General features: G+C 41.4%; 1 protein-coding gene across 1 annotated transcript in view; it reads left to right on the forward strand.

Annotated features, from left to right (window-relative positions):
• The window catches only part of exoc2 (exocyst complex component 2), a 47,111-nt gene extending 26,067 nt beyond the window's left edge, over window positions 1-21,044 (forward strand). Inside the window, exons 10-28 of the mRNA XM_023428938.2 lie at window positions 11-113; window positions 2,060-2,178; window positions 7,571-7,684; window positions 8,078-8,202; window positions 9,275-9,343; window positions 9,495-9,652; window positions 9,760-9,881; window positions 11,214-11,275; window positions 11,701-11,781; window positions 12,505-12,564; window positions 13,381-13,436; window positions 13,535-13,604; window positions 14,616-14,732; window positions 17,033-17,174; window positions 19,347-19,402; window positions 19,506-19,628; window positions 19,891-19,952; window positions 20,312-20,371; window positions 20,484-21,044. Of these exons, the coding sequence (XP_023284706.1) occupies window positions 11-113; window positions 2,060-2,178; window positions 7,571-7,684; window positions 8,078-8,202; window positions 9,275-9,343; window positions 9,495-9,652; window positions 9,760-9,881; window positions 11,214-11,275; window positions 11,701-11,781; window positions 12,505-12,564; window positions 13,381-13,436; window positions 13,535-13,604; window positions 14,616-14,732; window positions 17,033-17,174; window positions 19,347-19,402; window positions 19,506-19,628; window positions 19,891-19,952; window positions 20,312-20,371; window positions 20,484-20,577 (1,793 nt within the window). The 3' untranslated portion in view covers window positions 20,578-21,044. The remainder of the gene's footprint in view (window positions 1-10; window positions 114-2,059; window positions 2,179-7,570; window positions 7,685-8,077; window positions 8,203-9,274; window positions 9,344-9,494; window positions 9,653-9,759; window positions 9,882-11,213; window positions 11,276-11,700; window positions 11,782-12,504; window positions 12,565-13,380; window positions 13,437-13,534; window positions 13,605-14,615; window positions 14,733-17,032; window positions 17,175-19,346; window positions 19,403-19,505; window positions 19,629-19,890; window positions 19,953-20,311; window positions 20,372-20,483) is intronic.
• Window positions 21,045-23,842: the final 2,798 nt, after the last annotated feature.

Genomic DNA, 23,842 nt, shown 5'->3' on the forward strand with positions numbered 1-23,842 from the left:
CTCTGTGTAGTGTATGCTGAGGTTGAGACGAGGATTGGAGCTCTGAGGAGTCTGTTGTTGGAGAAACTGCTGCAGACGCCATCAACGCTGCATGACCAGAAGCGATACATCAGGTCTCTTTATATTTTTGTAATCCTGCAACAGCTCTTTCAAATCATCTGTCTGTATTATGTTGTGGTCTTTATACATCTCATACACTTTGATTTGTTTTTACACAGCAGTAATGAGTTAATTATCTGCACATTTTGCACTTTTTTTTGTATTCATCTTTAAACGTTATACAGTCTAGATGTTGTGTACAGTCTATAAACATCAAATGGAGAGTCATAACATATCTCTTATACTCCATCATTACACTCCCTATGGTTTCTTTGATGTCTGTCTGTCATGTCTGTGTCATCGTTTACCAGAACTTCATCCTCCGTCTACTTTCTTCTGTCTGCCTCTCACTTTTCTCCAAATGCTCACTAACCCTCTCAGCTTTCTGTTGTCCCACTCTCTCGTTTCTGTTTCTATTTTTCTCTCTCCCTCGCCTTTCTCTCCCCCCCCCCCCTTCATCCGCCTGTCCATTCATACTTGTGGTCTCTGCCGATTTATTATTGTTAAGACCGACCTGTCAGGATCACAGAGACCAGTTCTTAACCACATGGCAACATCTTTCATCCTGCTGCATTAGGCACAGCTCTGAACGCCCACTCAGCTCCTGTTTACTCTTGCCATGGATGGTGGGAGCCCTGTGTGTGTGTGTGTGTGTGTGTGTGTGTGTGTGTGTGTGTGTGTGTGTGTGCGCGCGTGCCCAAACTTTTGAAAGATGCCACCTAATGAGAAACAAACGAGTGGCTGGTTCAGAGGTTGACGGTGGAGGGAGCGAGGCCACAGCCCAAAATGACTCATCAGAGAACCCACAGGTCACTGAGTGATGTCCAGGACATAAACGTCTGGGAGAAGGATCATGACGGGTGGGGGTAGCGGTGGATAAGAGAGTGAACAGTTAATGGGGCTCATGGGCACCGAAAATTCCTGTATTTCTTACTTTTATGCCTTTTATGTCTATCTCTGTTTTTGAGTGCATCAAAATTTACCCATTCGAGAATTACAACAAATACTTTTTTGTCATTTTGCTCTTTTGCCTAAAAATGTTATTTTCACAGTGATGAATTTGTTTATTTTTTAATTTAGATTTGATTCTTTCTTTTGCTTAGTGTTTGTCTATGTTGAACTTTTATATTTACACATTTACTTGAAGCCACTATTTGCAGATTTTGTTATGTCATTAAGACGTCTCTCACTGATTCTGATTAAAACCCCAGTGAATACTGTATATTTAAAGTCAGTGCCAAAACACCAGATAACAGTATGTTTACCAGTATTTGCTTTTAAACCTAATATTCAAACATTTTTTCTCAAATGTAGTTATTGAAGAAGTAGCAACGTACAGTACATATTGCTTTGTGTTTTATGCTGCTTCCACTGGAGGGTGCCAAATTTAGACAGTTTCAGATTCAACACAGTGGCTTCAAAGTGTTTTCAAAGCAGCTAATCTTTGCCCGATAAAGTGAATTACTGTATGATAAAAATCATTTTCTAGATTTCTTGGTTAATTTGATAATAGGCCTCATCCTGTTTTTATACTGTACTTCTCTGTTCTGTCTTTTATGGCATCTAGAATGGATGCTGACCTCTCTATGGACTGATTTGAATCACCTATTCTCCTATTGACTATTCATACACAGATGGAGGGAGGGAAAGTATAATCATGCATAACTGAGCAGAGAAACATTAGAAGCATAAACGTGAATAATATTCTATAACCTTGACAGTCACCTGATCTTGACCCAGTTGAACACCTCTGGGAGATTTAGCTCTCTATATATGTAACTCATCTGTATCCCGACCAGATTTGTAGCTTTTATCGTGATGGATGATGGAGAAAGAGGGGTTAAGAGTGTGTAGCTCTCTCCTCCATCCTGCAGGCCAGCACTTCACAAGAACAGATGTAGAGTTTGTTCTTTTCTTCGGATGTACATTATTAACACCTGTGTGTTTTGTGCTCGTGCAGGTACCTGTCTGACCTGCACGCTCCAGGTGACCCAGCGTGGCAGTGCATCTATGCTCAGCACAAGTGGATCCTGCAGCTGATGCAAAACTGCAGAGATGAGATCCTCAGTGGCCAGAGAGGTGACTAACACACACACACACACACACACACACTCATTTGAGCTGACTCTCTTTACACACAAAGTGAAAAACCCCTATTTAGCATTTCCAATCAAAGGGGGGCTGGGGGATGTCATGTGAGTCTGAAGGTAGCTGAGGAAAGAGAGAGCCAGCTGCCTCTCCGTGGTACCAGCTCTCTGCCTGCATTCCCCCCTCCGTCATCACCCACCACCCCCTCCACCTCCCGCCTGTTCTGCTCGAGGCCCGCGTGTTTATTTTTTCATGAATATATGAATAAGATGAAAGTGAGGGAGCGCTGGCTTTGGGTTTGGGTTTCAGGGCTTGACATGTTACTGCACACACAAACTCACACACAGCTTCACAGATGGATTGGAACAATTAACCCCAATTAAGCTGTTCCTCTGTTAAATCAGCCAGCAGAAAAATGTGGATGTGAAACCGTCCGCTCAGGAAAGAACAGCAATTCGCCAACCACACTCAGAAACACACACACACACACACACATACACACACACACACACACACACACACACACACACACACACACACACACACACACACACACACACACACACACACTCCCTCCTACACCCATACTTACACAAAGGCAGCCACACAAATACATTGCGAGTGGGTGGCTGCCTCACATAGTGCAGCTGGAACATAAACATGTCTAATGCTAAGGGTAACAGTGGTTTCCGGGGCTCAGGCTTGATGGATCTGGGGGTTGGTTTGCTCCCTGCCTCTCCACAGTTAAATATCAAGTTGATTATCATGTCAGGGATGGCCCCTTTTCAGTCCACATATGCATTCCTCAGCAGAGCAACATGTGGCAGGGAGTGAATCTGAAATCACATGCAAATCACAGGCAGCCCAGCTACTCTGAAAATTGCTGGTTTGCAAGAATATACATTTACTGAGCATAACAAGCCTTTAAATCTAAAAATCAAAAGAGGAAATTTGTCAGTGTATTTCAGAATTACCCATATGAATGTTACAACCAAGACTGATGAGTGTTTCCTAATCCACTACCTTTATAGTTGAGATCTGATCAACTAAAACGACGTGGTTAATGTTACAGAAATGATACATCTTTTTATTTAAAAGGAAATCTAACTTGACTATTTTTCAGCAGACAGGACATGAGTTACAGTCTCCACTGACGAGATCATGCGATTTGTAAATTCAGCCCGACCGGCTGGCTAAAACTTTCCTGTGATGGTAACAAACAACGTCTCGCTACCTCCACCTCGAGAGAGGAGAGTCATTATTCACAACAACCGCACAAGATCACGTGTAATGAAATATAAATGGAGGTCGTTTTAAAGGTAGCCTGTGGAGTTTTCTCATAAATAAATACAACTCTGTTTACATTCTGTGTTTCTCATCACAACTCTCCCGTGCCATAACCAGCCTGTTTAATGCAGTTGCTTCTTGATGAAACATTTGCAAAGCTGAATTTTTGTTCTTGTTGTTGACATTGGTGTCAGTAGCCCTCCTCCCCCTTTATCCTGTTGTTGGCACATTGCTAGTTTCATGGTTTATTACTGCCAACTGTCGATCAGTGGAATTAACCACTGGCAGGAATGTGTATTATTGTGTCGTGCATGTTTGTGTGCGTTCATATGCATCCTCGTTTGGGTCATGGATTTATTAAGAACTGAACACTATGTTCCAAGGTCGACCTCACTCCATTCATTCCAGTGAAAGTGACTCACTAGACATTTGCGCCAAAAAAGTTTGTCAGGCTTCCTCAGGCTTCCACATATTTGGGCCTTCTCTGGCTGAGCTGCCGGACCTCCTGCTGACTCCTTGCACTGAATGGCCCATAAATGATTAACTTATATGGCTCTTCAAGACTTTTACATTTTTGGTGAATGTGTTCAACCATTTGAAGCAGTTTCTATTGGCAATATTGTGTATGGTAAAGTCTTTTTTGGCCATTGGTCTTCTTGTGACTTGCAATCCTGATTGTGTCCACTACATCAAAAATGACTTTAAAGAACCTTTTTGTACGTTTTGTTTTTGCTATATGGCTAACGTTAGCATTAACAGCTGTTTACTTACCAGTCTAGAGGAAACTTTGTGAGTTCAGCATCAAACTTCATTCCTTTACTCGCCCACAGCTGTCTCCAGAGGTGGAAAGCAACCCTCTTTTCTTGATTCTATTTCTATCACTTCTATCCTTCTACTGAAGTTAGCATGCTAACCAGTTAGCCCTGGAATGGTCAGAGTTTCTCGTCACGTTCTCATACCGAGCCACTGTAGCGTCCCGTCCGACCAGAAGAAGTAGATGTAATTTAACCTTGTGTCTTATAAACACAACAATGGCTGAAGCTCTTGCCAAGACTAGTAAGTAAACAGATGTTAATGCTAACACTATTTGGCAATAGCAGAACTTACAAATAGCTCCTTTAAGGCTCAGAATTGTTCCTGGAGTTTTGGCTAGGTTCTTGTCAAGCGCACAATACAAAAAAAAAAACAGGGTCTCATCAAAACAGCACGACTACTCGTCAAAAACTCTACAGAGTATACTAATGTGTTGTCATTTTTCGGCTGAGGACAGACTTCACACACACATACAGAAAGGTGAACCCAACTCCTCTGTCTTTCTGTCATTTGCTGTATTTGTTTTCTGCAGACAGCTGTCTCCTGTCCCCTCTGCTGTCTCACTCTCCGCCTCTTCCCCTCACACACCTGGTAGATATTTACCAGCCCCAGGCTTTGCCGCTCACCTCTCGCCCCAAGTATGAAACCCGTGCCTCCTGAAACATCCCTCCACCCAGGCAGCCCTCGTACAGCCACGATCATAAAACCACATCCACTACATTCCCCCGACCCCACTCCCCCCTCCTCTCGTACAGCCAGGATCCCCCTTACTGGTACCTCACAGCCAGCTCCTCTGCCGGCGGCCCCCTCTTCCTTCTCGTATCACATGCACCAGCTCGGTGTATTCATACGCCGTCTTTTATGCTCTTGTCAGCATCACACGTTGCAGGGATTATCCCTCTGTGATGGATCAGCCGTGTCTGCACTAACTGATGTCATTTTCTCTGTCTCTTGTGTTTCCCAGTCAGGAATATGAGGCCAGAGGCCGTTCCGGTGAAGTTATGATTCCATTAATTACCCTATAAATTGCCTCAAACTTGAAATAGACCCATCCGTCTTTGTTGGAACAAAAGCCTGAAACCAGAGTTTTCTTGTGAGGAAGCGGAGCTGTGCAAGTTGCTTCCGTATGTCTAAACATACTCATCGTGCCCTGGTGCTGCAATCTGACTCTGCCCAATTCAATTATAAACTGCAGTCCTCTTATTTCCTGAACAGCGCTTCTTCTGCCAATGTCAATACAATTAGCAGGAAATTTTGTTCGTAGGAAAATAGATTTGTCAGTGAATAATTAGAGGGATTCGGGTGTTCACGCGTTTGACTGGGGAACATGCGGTTGTGATTTCAGGCCAGTCAGTACCACTCTAGCAGAAACGTGTTAATTATTACACTTCAATTAGCATGTTGATCAGATAGCTGTTTACATGTATCAGTGCTGGGCGGAATAATCTTAAGGGTCATTATTTCAAGTTTCATTTTTCTCTTCTGTGAAATGCAGGAACATCAGATTATTTATATTATTTATCATCAGTTTATTTTGGGTAAACTATTGAAAAGAAAGATTTAAACAATACAAAATCACAGCTGAAAATTTGATTTTAAAAATGAAGTGTGCAGGGCAAACTGGTATTTTTACAATGTGTTGCTTTTTTACTTTCTTGTAGTTTTTCTGGGTGTTTTATTTGGTTTTTGTTTTTTGTTTTTACTTCCCATTCCTGTTTTTATCTGTATTTCTGTTACCAGACAGACACATCTGAGCAGCTAATGCCTTAAAAAAACATTGTTTACTTTAAAATATGGTGGCTAGTGTTTTGCAGAAGGAAGCATAGCAGCTTTTGGGTCTTTGAGGACATAAAATATACATAATATGTATATTTGTGTGTGTATATACTGCATATATACATATATACATACATACACACACACATATATATATATATATATATATAAATATGTGTGTGTCTATGCGTGTGCATTTAGACAGAAAGCAGGCTTGTGTGGTCAGGGTCAGTGACCCCTTGGGGAACAGATACCCATCTGACCTGCAGAGAATCCTCAGACCTGATGAGGAAGTGAGCAGAGGTGGCACACATTGTGTCAGTGTCTTTATCAGGCAAACACAAAAAGGTTCCCACATTTTACCCTTAAAACTTACAGCAAGAAACCAACACAGTGTTGTAATTAATAGTTTGAACACGCAGGACAGCCCTGCGTACATGCACACTCACACCTCAAATGTTACACACACATAGACTTGTGCGTTCTGAGGACTCCGGGGGTTCAGCCGACACCTGGATCAACAGCAGCTCTCATCCCTGTAAAAAAAGAGGAAAACATCACAGGGAAAGACCACACTGCTCCATATGGCCTATTTGTGTGTGTGTGTGTGTGTGTGTGTGTGTGTGTGTGTGTGTGTGTGTGTGTGTGAGTGTGTGTGTGATAGAGAGATGTGAAAAAGCTTTGCGTGTTTACAGATAATCTGACTCAATTGAGAATTTCCTTACATTTTCTAGACTGGATGGCTGCTCTGTGTGCACAGCCATAGCGACCACATTGCTCCTCTGCTTGGGGATTTCTCAATACTTGCTTACACTCCACATTCAGTCTGTGACTCACCAGTACACTTTTCTCTGTGTGTGTCAGACACATGTTTTGGAAATGTGGCCGTCCATCGCCATCCGTTTAGACACACTACATGTAGGTGTAGTGCCGCATTGCACAAACTTGTTTCATTTTCATTGTAGTAAGTATGATCCCCTCTCAGCACCACAGTGTTTCACTTTCATTCTTGTTTGTTGACTTTCACCCCCTTTCTTCTGTTATCCTGAAGTAATCTCACAGATTCATTGCACTAATCTCACAAGCAGAGTGTGTGTGGTTGCAGGAGGACTTTCTCATTTGTCGCTGTAGCACAGCTCCCTGTTGCCATCTAGGGGAGCTCCGGTGCTCGCCTGAGGAGCAGACGTAACTGAGCCCAGTGTGGCCGACGTAAACCCACTTCACCCCGGCACTCACAAAGCCCACAGCTCTGTTTCCTCATCCTGGAAACAACAGGACATTCTCTCAGCTGTGGGCCGGGGCAGAGATGGATCAGAACACAAATAAAGAAAGGCCGAGAGGGCCCGGGGAGGATTGTTTGGTGTGAAAGCCTGCTGAGCTTATTGAGGAATGTGGAATTATGAAAATGGCTTATTTGATTATTTGATATGGTATGTGTTTCCCCCCCCCCCAGTACATTTCTCATCTCTTGCCCCCTCTCACGTCTCCTTTTCGTTATGTCTGCCAGTGGGTGTCGGAGCTCTGGACCTGGAGGGGGATACACGTCCACTTGCCCTCGGCAGGCTGAGCCACACTGCATCTTTGAAGAGAGGGGGCAGCCTGCGAACACCACGACCCAGCAGTGAGCACCACATGACTTCACAAAATCACCCACTCACTTTCTTGGGAGGGGCTTCCCTGTCTGAGCTAGACTCTACACTGTACATGTGTTTGTTTGTGTGCATGTACAATGCTTAGGGGAATCACAGTATAAGAGTGTAAGGAAATTGCAGTGACTCTTCTTACATACAGTAACCACACAAACAGAAAACAAACAACTGGAGCCTTCTGTGCCAGGAAGTTCAATGTCTTGCACATAAGACGTTTAAGAAATGTTAAATGTCTTTGAATTACAGAATCAGACTGACATTTTTAAACCAGTCCATCCATTAAGATCCCCATCACTTTTCACTACAGCATAGATACATATTGAGTGTCAGTGGGTTTGTGTAATACGTGTCTGTCTTTGTTCCAGCCTGGCGCTTTGAAACCCCACAGCAGGTGCAGTTTGTGGAGAAGCTTTCAGATGTGGTGATCGGTCAGCTGCCCAACTTCTGGAAGCTTTGGATCTCTTATGTTAACGGAAGTCTTTTTAGTGAGGTAAACACCTCCGCAGCCAAGAAAATAAGTACTGTATAAAACACATAAATGATCACTTCACATTAATGCTTTTTCACTTTCCTCAGATGGTATATAAAATAGTTTTTGAGAACTCTGTCTGAGATTTCTTCCTCCATTCCAAAACATTGGAAGTAAATAGACTCTCATTTGTGGTTCTCAGAGTGTTGAAAAGTGACAGTTCTTTAAAAGATCAACAGTAACACATCCTTCTAGAAACAATATCCCTCTTACTCTGAATAATCCATAGAACCCACTGAGTTTTCATTTTTGGTGAACTGACCCTTTCTTTTTTTTTTTTTTTAAAGAATTTTTTGGACTTTTTGTGCCTTTAATGGACAGGACAGTAGAGAGACAGGAATTGGGGAGGCAGAGAGAGGGGGAATGACACGCAGTAAAGGGCTGTGCGATGCGGGACTCGAACCGGGGGCCAGCTGCAGCGAGGACTGTAGCCTCTATATATGGGGCACCTGCGTAACCCACTGCGCTACGTGACGACCCGATCTGACCTTTTAGGTTAAAATAAAATCCCATTGACTCATCAACTCTAATGAGAATAAAATCTTTTTTCATTGTCGCTTTAGATTACAGAATTATACTGATTATTTTCTTTGAGGGTTTCTCTTTTGGGGCCTAATACAAAGATATCACTGGATTATTCCAGATGGTCTTTCTCAATTCTGTTTTCTAGTTTCTGGGAATTAAACTTGCTTGATGTAACAAAGGCACTAAAACTAAACATCAAAACAATAGTTACGATCTTTCTTTTATGTTTATCTTTTCTTTTATGTTTTACTGGTTTAATGGGGTGTTAAACAAAAAGCCTTGTAGAAAGGCATCAAAGTTTTATTTTTGTAGCTTTAGATATGAATGTTGAAATGATGCACCACCACGCTATTCTCATGTTAAAAAAGAAGTAAAAGTCATTGATCTAATCAAAAACAAAAAACATGCAGGGATGATGCACCTACATGTACCTGTGTCTGTGGAGGATGACTCATATCTCTGGTTGTCACATGATATCAAACAGTGTTTCTTGTTTCTCTCTCCACAGACCGGAGAGAAATCTGGGCAGGTGGAAAAATCCAAGAAGAATGCCAGACAGAGACAGAACGACTTTAAAGTAAGTGGCTTTGTGACTCTTATTTATACTAAAAGTGTTATTCTGAAATTCTGACTCACCACAGTTGTTTTTTTTGTTTGTTTGTTTTTTTTTTTTTTTAAATGAATTTCACCTAATCCTGTTGTTTTTTTGTTTTCTACGTGTTTTATAGAAAATGATTGAGGAGCTCACCAATCGGCTGGTGAAGCTTATTCGGGGCGCTCTCCTCCCCACCACCCTGCCACAGGGGGAGCTGAATCTTTATGGTGGCTGGGAGAACAAGACCGAACTCACTGGAGCCTGGCTTACACAAATCATACACACTGTCAGGTTGTCACACTGATTGTTTAAACTGCAGTTTACTGTGCGGTTCTGAGGCGGTTATCGTCATGGTCGCGATACAATCTCATGACTTGCTGCTGTTGTCTCCCACCCAGGGGTTGTCACGAGGCCCTGTCCGCTATGGAGATCCCAAATGATTTGCTGCAGGTGATCCAGGATCTGCTGCTGGAGTTGAGAGTTCACTGTCTCATGGTGACCCTGCTGCACACTACAGAAGGTGAGGGGGTGGGGCCTCTGTGAGCTGGAGCAGTCAGTAATGGACGGAAGAGGACAGATAGTTTTCAACTATTTTTGAAATAACAGAGATTTTATGTCCCAAAGATTTTGTTGTGTCTGAAAAATGGGAACAAAATGCAAATAATCTGATGATTATGCACCAGAGTTCTTCCAAGTAAAAAACACAGCAACAATATTTGTCCTGGAAATTGTTTTTTTTACAGTTCAATTTATTTATTTATTTATTTTTGTACATATATGGTCCTTCCCATGGGGAAGTGTGTGTGTGTGTGTGTGTACACGCGTGTGTGTATGTATAATTCTTTTCTATGTATTCACACCTTTTTTAATTATCAAAGTGAGCAAGAGCTGTGCTTCAATTTCCTAATACAAACAAAGTCTAAGCAGGTGTTGAATATGTACAGGCATCATCAAAAAAAGGGGGAAAAAAAGTTGTTTCGTTGTTACACAATGTTGAACTTTGCAGCTAGTTCACATTTGCACAAAGCTACAAAGAATGTATTGTGGATGGAGCTGAAACGGTACTAGGAATATATTGCAGAACAATAGTTCAGGTATCAAAGCACTGTCATTCTGAGATCGCAGTTTGATTGGCGTCCGTTGGTGCATGAGTTGTATCATTTCCTGTTAGTTAAAAATGGTACAGGATTTGTTTTCCTAACTGCAAAAAACATTATAATAATCAGTATATATTACATATTTTATACACCTAGTATGTATCATAGAAATGGGACGAAGCTAATTACAGATTTGTTTGTTTTGTTTCTATAAAAACAGAAAATAACTTGAGCTATAGCTGTATATAATGTATATAATGATGCTAAAAGGAAGAATAAGATTTAAATTTTTCCTAAAGACACTGAAGTTCCAGCCACTGGAGATTATAACTATGTCATTACCTTGTACACACCCAAGGCAGACAGTTAAGACACATCTCTTTTCGCCCATTGAATATTTGGTGGTCAGTGTCCTCAACTGTCACCCTAACCTCATATAACTTCTAGGGTGGTAATGGAGAAAGTGTTATGAGACTAAAACCAGACAGGCTTGGTTTCATTTGTGGTTAGTCATGGTCATTTTGAGAAGAGTTACTGGTTTTCACTGAACTTTCCCCCACACTCACATCAAATTGTGGTCTGGGCAGAAAAGAGTTTGATTTTATTTCATGTTGTGGTTTTTATATTTTTTTTGTAATGACCCTGAATGAAAGTGATCACACTTCATATATAGAAAGGTTTTTTATTTTTTTCCTTGAGTTTCAGGTAATCGTTCTCACATCGTAATTATATTTGTGCTTTTTCCCAACCCTCAGATGTGAAGAGGCTCGCTGAGAAAGAGGACTGGGTTGTAGACAATGAGGGCATCACCAGCCTGGTAAGGATGTTATTGCATTAAGCAGGACTTCATATTTCATAATGAAGAAATAACAGACACACTTCAGCAAAGTTTCACAACAGATTTTGCACTAAATTCAGTATCAGTTTTGCACTTTGTGTAATGATTTATTTATTTTATTTATTTACACAAATAATTTCTCTGAAAGTGTAGATTCATAAGCCTTTCTCATTCTCTTTTGTTTACATCGAGAAGAGGAAAGAAACTGGGTTTTTACTTACGTTTGTTTTTATAGCACTGCGTGTGTTTTGTGGAGAATACAGCAAACAATATACTGTGTGTTTTACCGTGTAGCATTTACTTTTCATTAAGGACACTGTCACTGTGAGGGTCATTTTTTCTGCAGCTCCATGTTAATCGTCCGTGTTAATGTGCTGTGATTCTGACGTTGGTCTTTTTTGCAGCCGTCACAGTTTGAGCAGTGCGTGGTCCAGATGCTGCAGTCACTCAAAGAGCCTCTGGAAATCAAAACTGGGGAGATTAATGTAAGAGAATCGCTACTGAAGAATTGTTATGACAATCTTAAACACTATTTTGGCGTCTTCAGTCAACTTTATTGGAGTTTTAAGTGCCTTCTCTACATCAAGTGCTTTTTTTACAGGTTTAATATATATATTATATAGATTTCAAGTATTCGTTGTGAACATCTCATACTTCAACTCTCCCCGTTACAGAGGGGTTAGAGTACCTGAGGGTAGTTCACAGTGGCTGCACATTTCCTTTCCATCCCTTGCTGGATTAATGTTAACAAAACAATACTAATTAAGAAAGTTAAATCAGATCTGTTTCCCAAACAATTACAGCTGTATTTCTTTTTCTGTGGTCATAAATCTGAGGTGCAGTAAACCCGTGTAGTTCCTCCAGATTCATAGTACTTATTAATAATTGTCTCGTCATTAAGAAAAGCTGCCTTGACTATGATTTTAGCTTAATTCTTGCAGCCCTACAATTAACATACCTGTATAAGCTATACAGTGACAGAAGGTTACACTCACACAAGGAAACCACCCACAATACTCTTCCTTCTTGGGATGAATTTAATAGCCATTGTTAACATGTTTAATTTAAATTAGTAAACTTTATTCTTTCACACCTGAAACCAGGTATAATAGAGCACTGACACAATATATCATGGCAATAAAAACACAGCCTGAGGTGAAGCAGTTTTTCTCTGATGCATGACGTGGGTCCTACTATCTTCTCCTCAGGTGCTGCAGTTAGACCAGGTCCAGGATCAGGCTGCAGAGCTCAGTGTGAGCATCATGAAGGTAAGATCTCTCAACCTGCAGCCAAAATGACAAATTCCTTCATATGATTTTTAAACCTGAAGTCCTGAAGTCTATACACTCCCCAAAAATACAGTTGACCCATAGTTTAAGCTTTAAGTCCACTGTTTAAAGGCTCCTTCACACTGTCCTGTGTGGGGTTATCCCTTATTTGTCTCATGAGTGTCACGTTATCAGTAAAATCTCACAGTGGTCTTAGATAGTATAGTATATAATATAGTATTATAGTATGACCAATTTATATCTTTGAAGACCAAAAACTGCCTGTGTCAAAATTCTGACTGTTTCAGTAATTTAGGACCAAAGTCTCTAGGGGGTTGCCTCTACGATCCACATGTACAAAGCAACAGCGATTTTAGTTGGAGTGGTAATTTTTGAATTTCATTTACACTGAAAAAAAAATAAAAATGAGGATGTAATTTCTGATAGGGCTTGGACCAAGCAACAACAATGTTCCTTTATGTCTGGAGAATATGATTTGTAGGTCTCAGTAGCACCACAACACTTGATTTATGATATGTAGTGACACATTTACCCTTCACCAAAAATAGCAGCTCCTGCAATTTGGATATTGCACTCAGCCATATTGTTATTTTATATCATACAAACTGTAACATGACATGAACTTGCAAGACTGTTGTTACCTGCACAATTATGGCAGCACAGACTGGTCTTGTGTCACTGTGCCTAAGATCTTAATCTGTTGTGAACTGAGCGAATTCATCATGTAGAGTAAGATATGAGTGTTGTGTGTTTTTCACAACATGCCTGACAGCTGTATCCACGTGTTCACCTCAGGTTTTCATCAACTGCCTGGAGCAGCTGAGCACTAAGACAGACATTAACACATCACAGTAGGTTTTTCTTTGACTTTCCATACACTTATATCTTTTGATTGAAGTGTGTTTGATTTTAAATGCATATCATGTTGAAATCTCTCCTGTGTGTACAGCAACATCGCAGTGGACTTGTCCTCTCCGGATCGGTTTGCCGGCATTCTAGAGGGCTTCGGTCCGACATCTGTAAGCGTGATTTATTGTTTCCTTTAAACTGTTTGGGGTTAATACACCTGAAATCCCACATCTGGCCACTGCCAGCGTCACCAAAGCGTGGGCTCTCTCCTTTACACAACTAGACAAACATGTCTCACTTATTCAAACCACGAAATGTTATCAGGCTGTTTCCTGGTTGTGGACAAGAAGCAGATACGTCCTCATTTCCTGTAACATGTTTTAGATGTTAGTGAAGGGGGTTAAGCGGAGGGGAGGAGGAGGAGGACGAGGAGGAGGAAGAAGAAGAGCAGGGCGTAGAGTGCTTCTGGTAAAGGGAAATGGAGCAAGGTGCAGATGGGGTTTCCCCAACCCCAAATATGAGCAGCAGGGGTGAGGCAACCAGAATTGACTGAGTGCAGCTGACCAGAGTTAAAACTGGTGTCGCTCATGATATATACTAGTGTTGTGTGAGTTCACAGGCTATAAACCACCACATAACAACTAGGACGGTACTGACTGCCACTACTAGAAAGATATGAGTTCACATCAGGCCACTGAAGCCTTGTACCTCGTCTGTAGGCCTGCAGTCTTTGATTTCTGTGTGAAAAACAAACTGCTGATAATGTGCAGGACAAGTTTGAAAAGTGAAGACACTTTAGGAAAAGAACAACATTTTAGGAGATAAGGAAATTTTGGAAAGTGGGGCCTTTTTGCAAAGCACAGCTAAAGTAAAGGGAATTGTTAGGAAAGGGAGGACACTGTGAGTAAGCACGTTTGATAAGTGGAGACACTTTGGGAAAGTGAGGACAGGTTTAGAAATGTAGGTCTCTTTGAAAAGTGATGACATGTTTGTAAAGTGAGCACATCTTGTCTGATCCTCATGTGTTGATTTGTTGTTTGAGGGTTGAGACCTGGCGTTAGGGTGGAGTTAGACATAAGGTGTGAGGGCCAGGGAACATCCGAGAGTCCTCAAATGTATAAAAGTATAAATGTGTGTGTGTGTGTGTGTGTGTGTGTGTGTGTGTGTATGTGTGTGTGTAGGAGCAGCGTCTGCTCATCATCCTCAGTAACTGCCAGTACCTGGAGAGACGCACCTTCCTGAACCTGGCCGATCACTTTGAGAAACACGGCTTCACAGGGACGGAGAAGATCACACGGGTCAGTATTACACAGCAGTTCTTTTTATCATTTCATATCACAGCTGAACTTAAGCTGAAGGAAACGGTCCTCAGCTCTGTCTCACACTTCTGATGAGAAATTTGTGGTCATTAACAACAAAGCTGATGAGAGATACCTAATGTCCCTCACTCTCTTCAGAGCAAAGATATGAGTGTTGTCTTCAAAAAAAAAAAAGTAAAGGTCATTGTCTTGAAAGCTTAGTTCATTTCAAATCTTGTCTCTTCTTCACACATACACACAAACAGACACAGTCACACAACTGCACACAATGACTAATGGCTGAATCACAAAGCAAAGAAGTGTTCGGTTGGTTTCCCAGTAAAAATGGGTGAAGACTGTATTCTTTGAAAGATGGTGATGTGAAGTTAATATTTAGAAAGAAAGAGACAGGCGACGGTTTGTCTAGAATTTAACCCTCAAATATTAACATAACTGTGAACATGAAAAATAAAAGTTCCCCCTTCATGCACGTACTACACAGCTGTCCCACTAGTCCTTACAATGCAGGACTTATGCAGCTGGATATCCAGTTAAAGGTAAAAACATCTCTCGTGGAGTAAGTGCATCCAAAGCTGGGCAATAATTTAATATCATAATTTACTTGTGTTGAGTGGAATCATATTGTGATGCAGTAACAACCATATATTATTATTGTTTTATAAAGTAAAAAATCTAAACTAATTGTAACGACTGAACAGTTGAAAAACAGAGAGTTAAGAGTATAAAAGTCAGACACAATGTATTTCATTTTTCAGATGAATTGATTAGTCATATTGTAGTTAGTGCAAAAAGACTCGAGGAAAAAGACCAAAGCATTTTCTTTCATCATTTTTCATTAGATGCTTTTTATGCCTCTGCACCAACGACAGCTGTGGCCAGGGGCATTATGTTTTTATGTATTCCATCCTATTCTTGTGAACAAGATATCTCAATAACAACTTGAGGGAATTTCTTCAAACATTCACTTGTGAATGAACTGATTTGATTTTGATGGTTAAAGGTCATCGACCTCACAAAACAGGTTTTTGTCCATAACACAACAATTCACGACTGATTGTCAGATGCATACTCCCACAAGGCTGTAATTCTGGTTTTCTTTTTTCTTTTTGTCACTCGCTAATTAAATATCTTTGGGATTTGGCAAACAGGCAACTTGCAGACATCACCCTGCGAAGCTGTGAGAAGCATTAATATTTTCTAACATTTTGTAAACTGGAAGATAAAACAAGATTAAGAATCTACAGTCCTACTAGCACGTGCTGAGTTCATGCTAATGTTAATATACTGACATATAAACTGGTATAATGTTTATCATGTTCTCCATCTTAGTTTAGTGTGTTAGCATGCTATCATTTGCTTATCAGCACAGCTTAGGCTGATGGAAATGTCATCAGTTTTGCAGTTTTGGACAAATTAGAAGAATAAGAAGAAGTCGAGATGTCGAGGGATCATCAGTCAGTGAGGTCGGTCCTCTGAGGACCATGAATGTCTGTAGTTTAAAGCAATCCTTCCAATAACTGATGAGACATTTCAGCCTGCACCAAAGTGAACCAACCCTGAAACACTGACGCTAAGATCTGAAGAGCCAAGCTGCTAACTCGGTCAAAAATAATCAACAGTTGAAGCCAATATCATGTATCTGCATGAGTGTATATCAACACTGGTGAAATATTCTTATCTCTATCATGATATCGTTGCCACTGAGCCCGGCAAAGTGTTTTACACTTACAAGGAACTGTGCAGCACAAATAGTGCAAGAATGTGTGGTGGCTACATAGATATTGTCTATGTTTCTCTATGCATGGAGTTGGGTTATGCATTTCTGATGATGGATACATTAGGGCTGCTCGATTATGGCAAAAATCATAATCCCCATTATTTTGATCAATATTGAGATCATGATTATTGAACACAATTACTCATTGACTTTGGAAACACCAAGCAGTTTGGACTTTCTTGAACGTTGAATACAATTCCACGGGAAAACAATACACGATATAAGTTAAAGATATCTGGGCGTGGGATAGCAGCAGAAATGGATGGGGGAATGGTTGGTGTAGGGGGGGATGAAATTTGAATGCAGAGAATGCAGCACAATAATCGTTAAATCTTGAGCATCTGGTTTTCATAATCGTTGGAAGCCAAAATCCTAATGGAAGATAAAATCAGATGAATGACCCAGCCCTAAGATAGATTAATATGTACAGCTTACTAAGACGTACAGGTGACAGTGAGAAGATATTATATACTCATGACATGGCCTGCCTTTGACCTGCCAGGTGAGCATGGAAGCTGTGCGGGAGCTGGACAGAAACCTGTTTGAAGCGTACATCGAGAGACGAGCCGACCCGATCGCAGGCTCCCTGGAGCCCGGCATCTACGCCGGATACTTTGACTGGAGAGACTGCCAAACGCCAACAGGTACTGTGCAGCACAATCTGCGTGTGAGAAAAAGGTCTGTGCCCTCTCTTCAGTGATAAAAACCTGGGATGTCAGGCTGAAACAAGAAATGGAAATCACCCACTGCAACCACTAACTGACCCCAATAATATCAAAAACTGAGCCCCGACCAGTCCTGTGGGATGACAAGGTGGTGACGTGTCTGGTCTGATCTGGGTTGCTGTGTTTCACATGTGTCATGTGTAGAGTACGGCTCTTTGATGGCTTACTGTAAACACCACTAAGATCATTGTTTTGGTCCCCCTAAAAGTCTCGTAGCCTTTGTGTGTAGCTGTGGGTGTGCAGTGACATGTGTGTGTACATAAAGTTTAGTTTGACTTATTGCTCACCAGATGCACCCCAAACCCAGGTGAAACTTAAATGCGTATATGTGGTTTACCTTAACACAGGATGTGAAGCAACGTGTTATAGTGTGTGTGTGAGAGCTCTGAGTGAGTTTTCAGATGGGCAGCAGCTCATCACCAAAAGGCCGTGTTGATCGAAAGTCAGGCCGAGCTCTGGTTTGTTCCTGCCGATGTGAGTCTGTGTGTGAAAGAGGAACGTTTTGGACACTAAACCACAGTTCTAGGATATGATACTTTCACTTGTTGCACTTTTTGTGTGGGACTCATGTTCAGTGTGTGGGTGCTGCAAAGCATTGGAAATCCAGTTTCAGTACTTTCAGTCTGTTGTTTCACTGTTAGAGTTCACTAAATGTTAGATTTAAACTTCACGGCAGAACATTCACTGTGGTCGTCCTCCTCACAGCGCAGGGTTGCGTTATATTGTTTACAATGAAAAACAAACAAAGCTGCGCCCCCACCTGAACCCATGTGCATTATTTTCATTGCCTGTTGATACCTGCAGTATCAAACCTTTGCATTATTTCCCTTCAGTCTGCAGTTACTTCTCTTCTCCTTGGATCACTACCATTCCAAAGATATTGTCAATCATGAATAATGAAAGATGGCTCCTTTTGGTCATGTGCTTCTATTTTATGGCCACAGAAACCTCTCTTACCCATAGGGCTGAGTATCATGTCAAATGTTTCTATAGGAGTTTTGATTTCAGTACCAAAATCATACTTTATTCAACGGTTTTTCTTTATCAGAATAAATGTTTTCTTCATGTGACAAAAGTAGCAAAAGGCGAAGTGCATAAGTGCACAGTTACATCTTCCTCATGCCAGGAACACACTGCCTGCGTTGCTGCTCCTGCAGCTCTATCTCTGTACATAGCCTAGAGTTTGCATTTTACTCCGATGTGGGATTTCTCTTCATTATAAACACATTTCTGATTTATTTTTGACAGAAAACGTCACTAAAGTGTCAGTGTCTCCACAAGCAGCTGCTAAAATGGTTAAAAAAACATAAGACAGAGACAGCTATAGTGGAAGGTGTCAGTATTGTGTGATGTTGCTGGTGTGACGTCAGTATGACATCAACAGATCTTTTCTCTGGCTATTTTTGCTGGGAGACGCATCACACACGAAAAATAGGCAGGAGGCCGAATCTCTAGATCATTCGATACAGGTGTGAGGTGAGACACATGTCATGAAGGCAGTGTGACCGCTCTAACCTGTTATCATGTGCGCACAAATTAAGCTGTAGCTGCCACGCATCCGGTGTGCTACTGGCCTCTCAGAGCTAAAATCTCACGTACCAGCAGCTCAGGATTCGTCCCTGTTCTGTTTCACATTACATTCACTCCACAGATTTACACATCCTGGCTGTTTGGCTGTTTATTCTGCCCATATTATACATCCTGTGTGTGCTGTCAGCATCATCAGGAGGTATCAGAGGGTCGGTCGTTCAATCCCCGGCTACTCCAACATGTGGAAGTGTCCTTGGGTAAGATACTGAACCCCAAACTGCCCCTGATGGCTGATCCATCTGTGTATGAGTGTGTGAATGAATGGGTGAATGTGGCAAGTGTTGTAAAGAGCTTTGAGTGATCAGTAGGACTAGATACGTGCTATGTAAGAGCGGTTCATTTACCATTTAACTTTGTGATGCAGCTGGTGTGTGTTGCACTTTACACCTGCAGCTCCACACACTCTCTGTTATGTCGCGTTCTACCAACGACCAGCTCTGTTGGCGTCTCATCGTCCAGTTCATCTGGATTGTATTAATGTTGTGGCTTTTCCTCCCTCAGGTGTGAGGAACTACCTGAAGGAAGCTTTGGTCAGCATCATCACGGTGCACGCTGAGGTACGAGCAGCCGACACACCTCCTCCACCAAACGCTGTTTACCGTATCTTTGCCTTCTCCTCCTTCACCTCCTCCTTCCATCACTGACTTTTCTCCGTCTCAGGTCTTCACGGTCTCCAGGGATCTGGTTCCTCGGGTTTTGTCTAAGATTGTTGAGTCTGTTGCCGACGAGATGTGTCGCCTGATGCAGTGTGTGTCCTCCTTCAGCAAAAACGGAGCACTGCAGGTACACACTGACATGCACACACACACACATGATTATAGAACATTTTCTCATAGTAAGACCACTCATAGTAAGACCCTGACTCATAAGTCAACCCCCCCACACTTGTTGGGGATTTACCAGCCATTTCTGCTAATGCCATATTTCAGTTCAAGCTACCAACTACTGACAGTTGATGGGGTTCATTTGATTTCATCACCTCTGATGTTCTTCTTTTTTTTCAATGATAAACCCCCCACCCCCTTTCACCCTGCATTATCCTCAGGCTCGTCTTGAACTCTGTGCTCTGAGAGATGCCATAGGCGCATATCTAAACTCTGAGAGCAAGTAAGTGCAAGACACACACACACACACACACACACACACACACACACACAGTGGCACAGACAGGAACTCACGTATGTGCCCAGTGATTTATGGTAGTGAATGTCACAGACATAAATCTTAGCAGTCGCACATCCCTCACTACAATCCCTATTTATGTTACTTGGTGGGTTATGGAAAGGAAGTGAAAGTAATCTGGTTCTGCTGTGTGCACGCACCACAGTGTGTGTGTGTGTGTGTGTGTGTGTTCATGTGGGTAGGTCAGTGTGCATGCCTGGAAACACACACTGAACCGTTCTGGTTTTTATTGTCAATAAATGTCCTTTTCTGAACAAAGTTGTAACTGAGCATCTTTTCTTTAGTGCCAGCTTCAAACTGGCTTTGGACGCTCTGCCTCAGTTACACAGTGGAGCCGATAAGAAGTAAGTCTCACACTGGGTCGGTGTTACTAATAAAAGACTTTTTGGAATTTGTTTCATGATTTAAAGATACATTTTTCTAATGATTCATGTGTGTTTTTATCTCTTGTGCCAGGTTACTGGAAGAGCTGCTGAACAAGTTTAAGAGCAGCATGCAGCTGCAGCTGACCTGCTTCCAGCCCTCCTCCATCCAGCCTGTGAAGAGATGAACCTAGTCCACTCTCTATACCACTGTGCTGTCTTTGTTTCTTATCTATGTGGAATCGTCTAATGAACTTTAACAGTATCTTTTCTGTTATCTCTTTGTTTACTCATGACTTTTCAGTGTCACTTTCAATTTCTGCTTCACTAGATAAGATATAAATGTCTGTTCATCTAATCTTGAAGACGCTAAATGACTTGATTTCATTGTTACTGTGCAGGACAGTCCCAGTTATGTTGGTTATGCTAATGAATTATGGCCGAATCTAACAGGCACTGTGTAAGTGGCTAACCTGCTTGTTTCAGCAGTGGGATGTGTCTGGTAACCAAACTGGAGTCTCCACTGTCTGAGCTCAGAGTGAAATATCTGTCCTGATCACTTGGAGAATGTGCTGAAGATTTAAAAGTTGCTGTTGACGCTCTGTACCGTGCCATTTCAGTCACCCAATAAAGTGATACTACCAGTTAAAAGTGATACGTCCAAATCAGATTTGACTTCTTGTTTCTGAGCTTTTGAAATATCACACGACATCAACAGATGATGCTTAAACTTTCCATTATTCTGAGCTGTTTTCAGGTGTCTGAGGCTTAAAAGTTGAGCTTGGTCATTCTTTATTTAGCATAATGAAGTTTGATGAAATTGAAGTTAGTTCAAATTGCTACTTCACTTACAGTAGCACTTCAGTTAGGGCTGAAAAACAATGTGTCATGATGTTTTTCTTTATTTTCGAGGTTAACTTTGCGAGCTCCCTCAGCCAAGGCCACACAATCCTCATAAGTATCCACATCTTGTTATCATGTTATTATTGACAACATGATTACACCGGTAGGATTTATGTGTATAAACTCCTTCTTTCTCCTCCTCAACCCAACCAGTCGAGTCTGTTTCGGTTGGAGGTTTCTTCCTCCACAGTGCTGCTCATTGTGGGAACTGTTGGGTTTCTCTCAGTAATATCGTGTGGTTTTGGCCTTACCCTGGAAAGTGCCTTGGTGTTATGTATGTTAAGAAGTGATCACAGTCTGTACTTTCGAACAAATTTCACTAGAATCTGATACATTTTACTTCGATTCTGTGAACTAACCAACAGACAACATGGTTCTCCTTGGTTCTCTGTTTAAGTTGTTGTGACACAATTAAATTGGTGCTTTTATTCCAGTGCAGCCTGTTTTGTGCACGGAGGACAAAAATAGCGCCATATTATGAAGGACTGAGATATAAATGCAAATTAGTAACAGTGTACTATGGTTTGTGGCATTGCCTAAAATTTTGCAAATCCAAACTTAGCATCTCTGATAGCGATGCTAATTTAACACTGTACAATGCTCAGAGTTTAATACTGTGATCTGTGGTATTGCTTCATGTGATAAATCGTTTTATTACAAATACCTAAAAAAGAAAAAAAACGCAAAATCTCTCAGGTCATCATGGCAAAGTAAAGTTAAACCTGCACATAGCAACAATACAGACAAAATCCAGGTCCCTGCAGGACCAATGTGAACTACACTTATATGTCCAGAGCCTCTATGAACATACAGAGGTTCTTCACATGGTTTCAAAAATGATCATGAAATCTCTGCAGTGCTGTTGTACTGAACTGTTAGATTGTGTTAATGTGACCCACCCTGTTGAATATCTGCAAATAACTTCTCTGCAGATCCATGTCTCTCACTCAAATGAACCATTTTTGCATCAGTGCACATTTGCATACAGTTGGTTTTGTTTGCACCATGGTTTAAACCAGCGGCTTTACCCATTCATCTCTGGAGCTCCAGCTCATGCTGTCTGGCATGTCAGCGTCTAGCTCTGTGGGAGGGGAGTGAGCACAGGGTGTGTGCAGGGTGTGGACGCTGCAGGCCGTTAGTCGGGGCAGCTAACAGAAGACTGAATCCAGGAGGAAGACGTGACACACAAAAGAAAAACGTGTCATTATGGTTGTGGGTGTAGGGACTTACAGAGTGAACGCTACGGTTATGGTAGATCTAGTCACTCAGGGAGAGGACACAGACTGTGACACGCCCACAGCTCACACGAGAAGGTTTGAGAAGACATGAGGGGTTAACTGAGGACAGTGTGGACGTGCTGTTGTATTGTAGCAGGAGTTAGATCAGTTATCTTCTGGCTACAACTTTCTGTTATTATCTACACTCACACATTTTCTCTTGTCTTGGTTTCCCATCTACATGTAGGGGAAAGCCGTGCAGGGCTTGCAGGAGTTGTTTTGATTCTCTGTGTTCTAAACTTAGCTCTGACCTCCCACGGATTCATTCACAAAACAGGTTCAAAGCCAAAAACCTTATCCGTTCTCCACCAGATCTCTGTTTACAGTAACAGTGGTGAGAATGGGGGAGTTTTTTTTGTTGTTTTTTTATTTTTATTCACCAGTACTCTGTTCCATTCAGGAGACAAGATGACAAAACTTACACAAACATAACAACTTTGATCTAAGTTTTCTACACCGTGAGTGGAGAAATTTGACACATCAGAGGAAATTCGACTGAACTCACCCTGATTGTAGAGACAGAGTAACAGATGATGTCGTGCAGCTGGATTTGTAAAAACACAGAAAGATTAGTCAGAAACATACACAGATTTTACATAGGAAACGTGGCATTTGACGGGGCCACCCTGTATATCAGTCACTTGAAGGGTTTGTGACACTGTAACTCCCATATACAGCTTTTTTAAGCACATTTCATTTTGAATTCAATATAATTCTAACACACTATAATGGAGTGGTAAGTGTCGAAAAGAATATTTATAAGCGTTTATTAATGTACAGCAACCTCTCCTATGAACACCTATTTTACAGTATTACAACTGTAGTTTATTCATCTGTTTATACCCCATCCTCCACTAATGTGTGTCCACAGGAAGAGTCCTGCCTCAATGACTCAATTCCCCCCTTTTTGAAATGTACAAAAACAATGTTTTCTCTCAAGGTGACAGGTGACAGGTGATATTACCTGCTCTAGAAAAAACTGCAAGGTGTTTGATAATGTTCTGCCAAAATATGTGGCATGTTTTTTACTTTAAAGTTAACAGGTTTTTTTTAACAGGCATCGCAGTAACTTTTAAACTACATTAGTTGGAGCTTCGATAAACTGAAACTGACAGTATGTGTTTTCACATGAGTCCAAATGGCCTCTGAAATACTTGGCAGAAAATGTATTATCTTGAACTCTTTAAGAATAAGTTCAGTGATATTTTTGTATTTTTTAGAATTATCAAGAAATTCCACAAGAAAACAGACGAAAAGCCAACAATTTGTTAGT

This window comes from Seriola lalandi, unplaced genomic scaffold, assembly GCF_002814215.2.
Source record: "Seriola lalandi dorsalis isolate HSWRI2012SDOR001 ecotype SW California unplaced genomic scaffold, Sedor1 jcf7180002054885, whole genome shotgun sequence".
Taxonomy (NCBI): domain Eukaryota; kingdom Metazoa; phylum Chordata; class Actinopteri; order Carangiformes; family Carangidae; genus Seriola; species Seriola lalandi.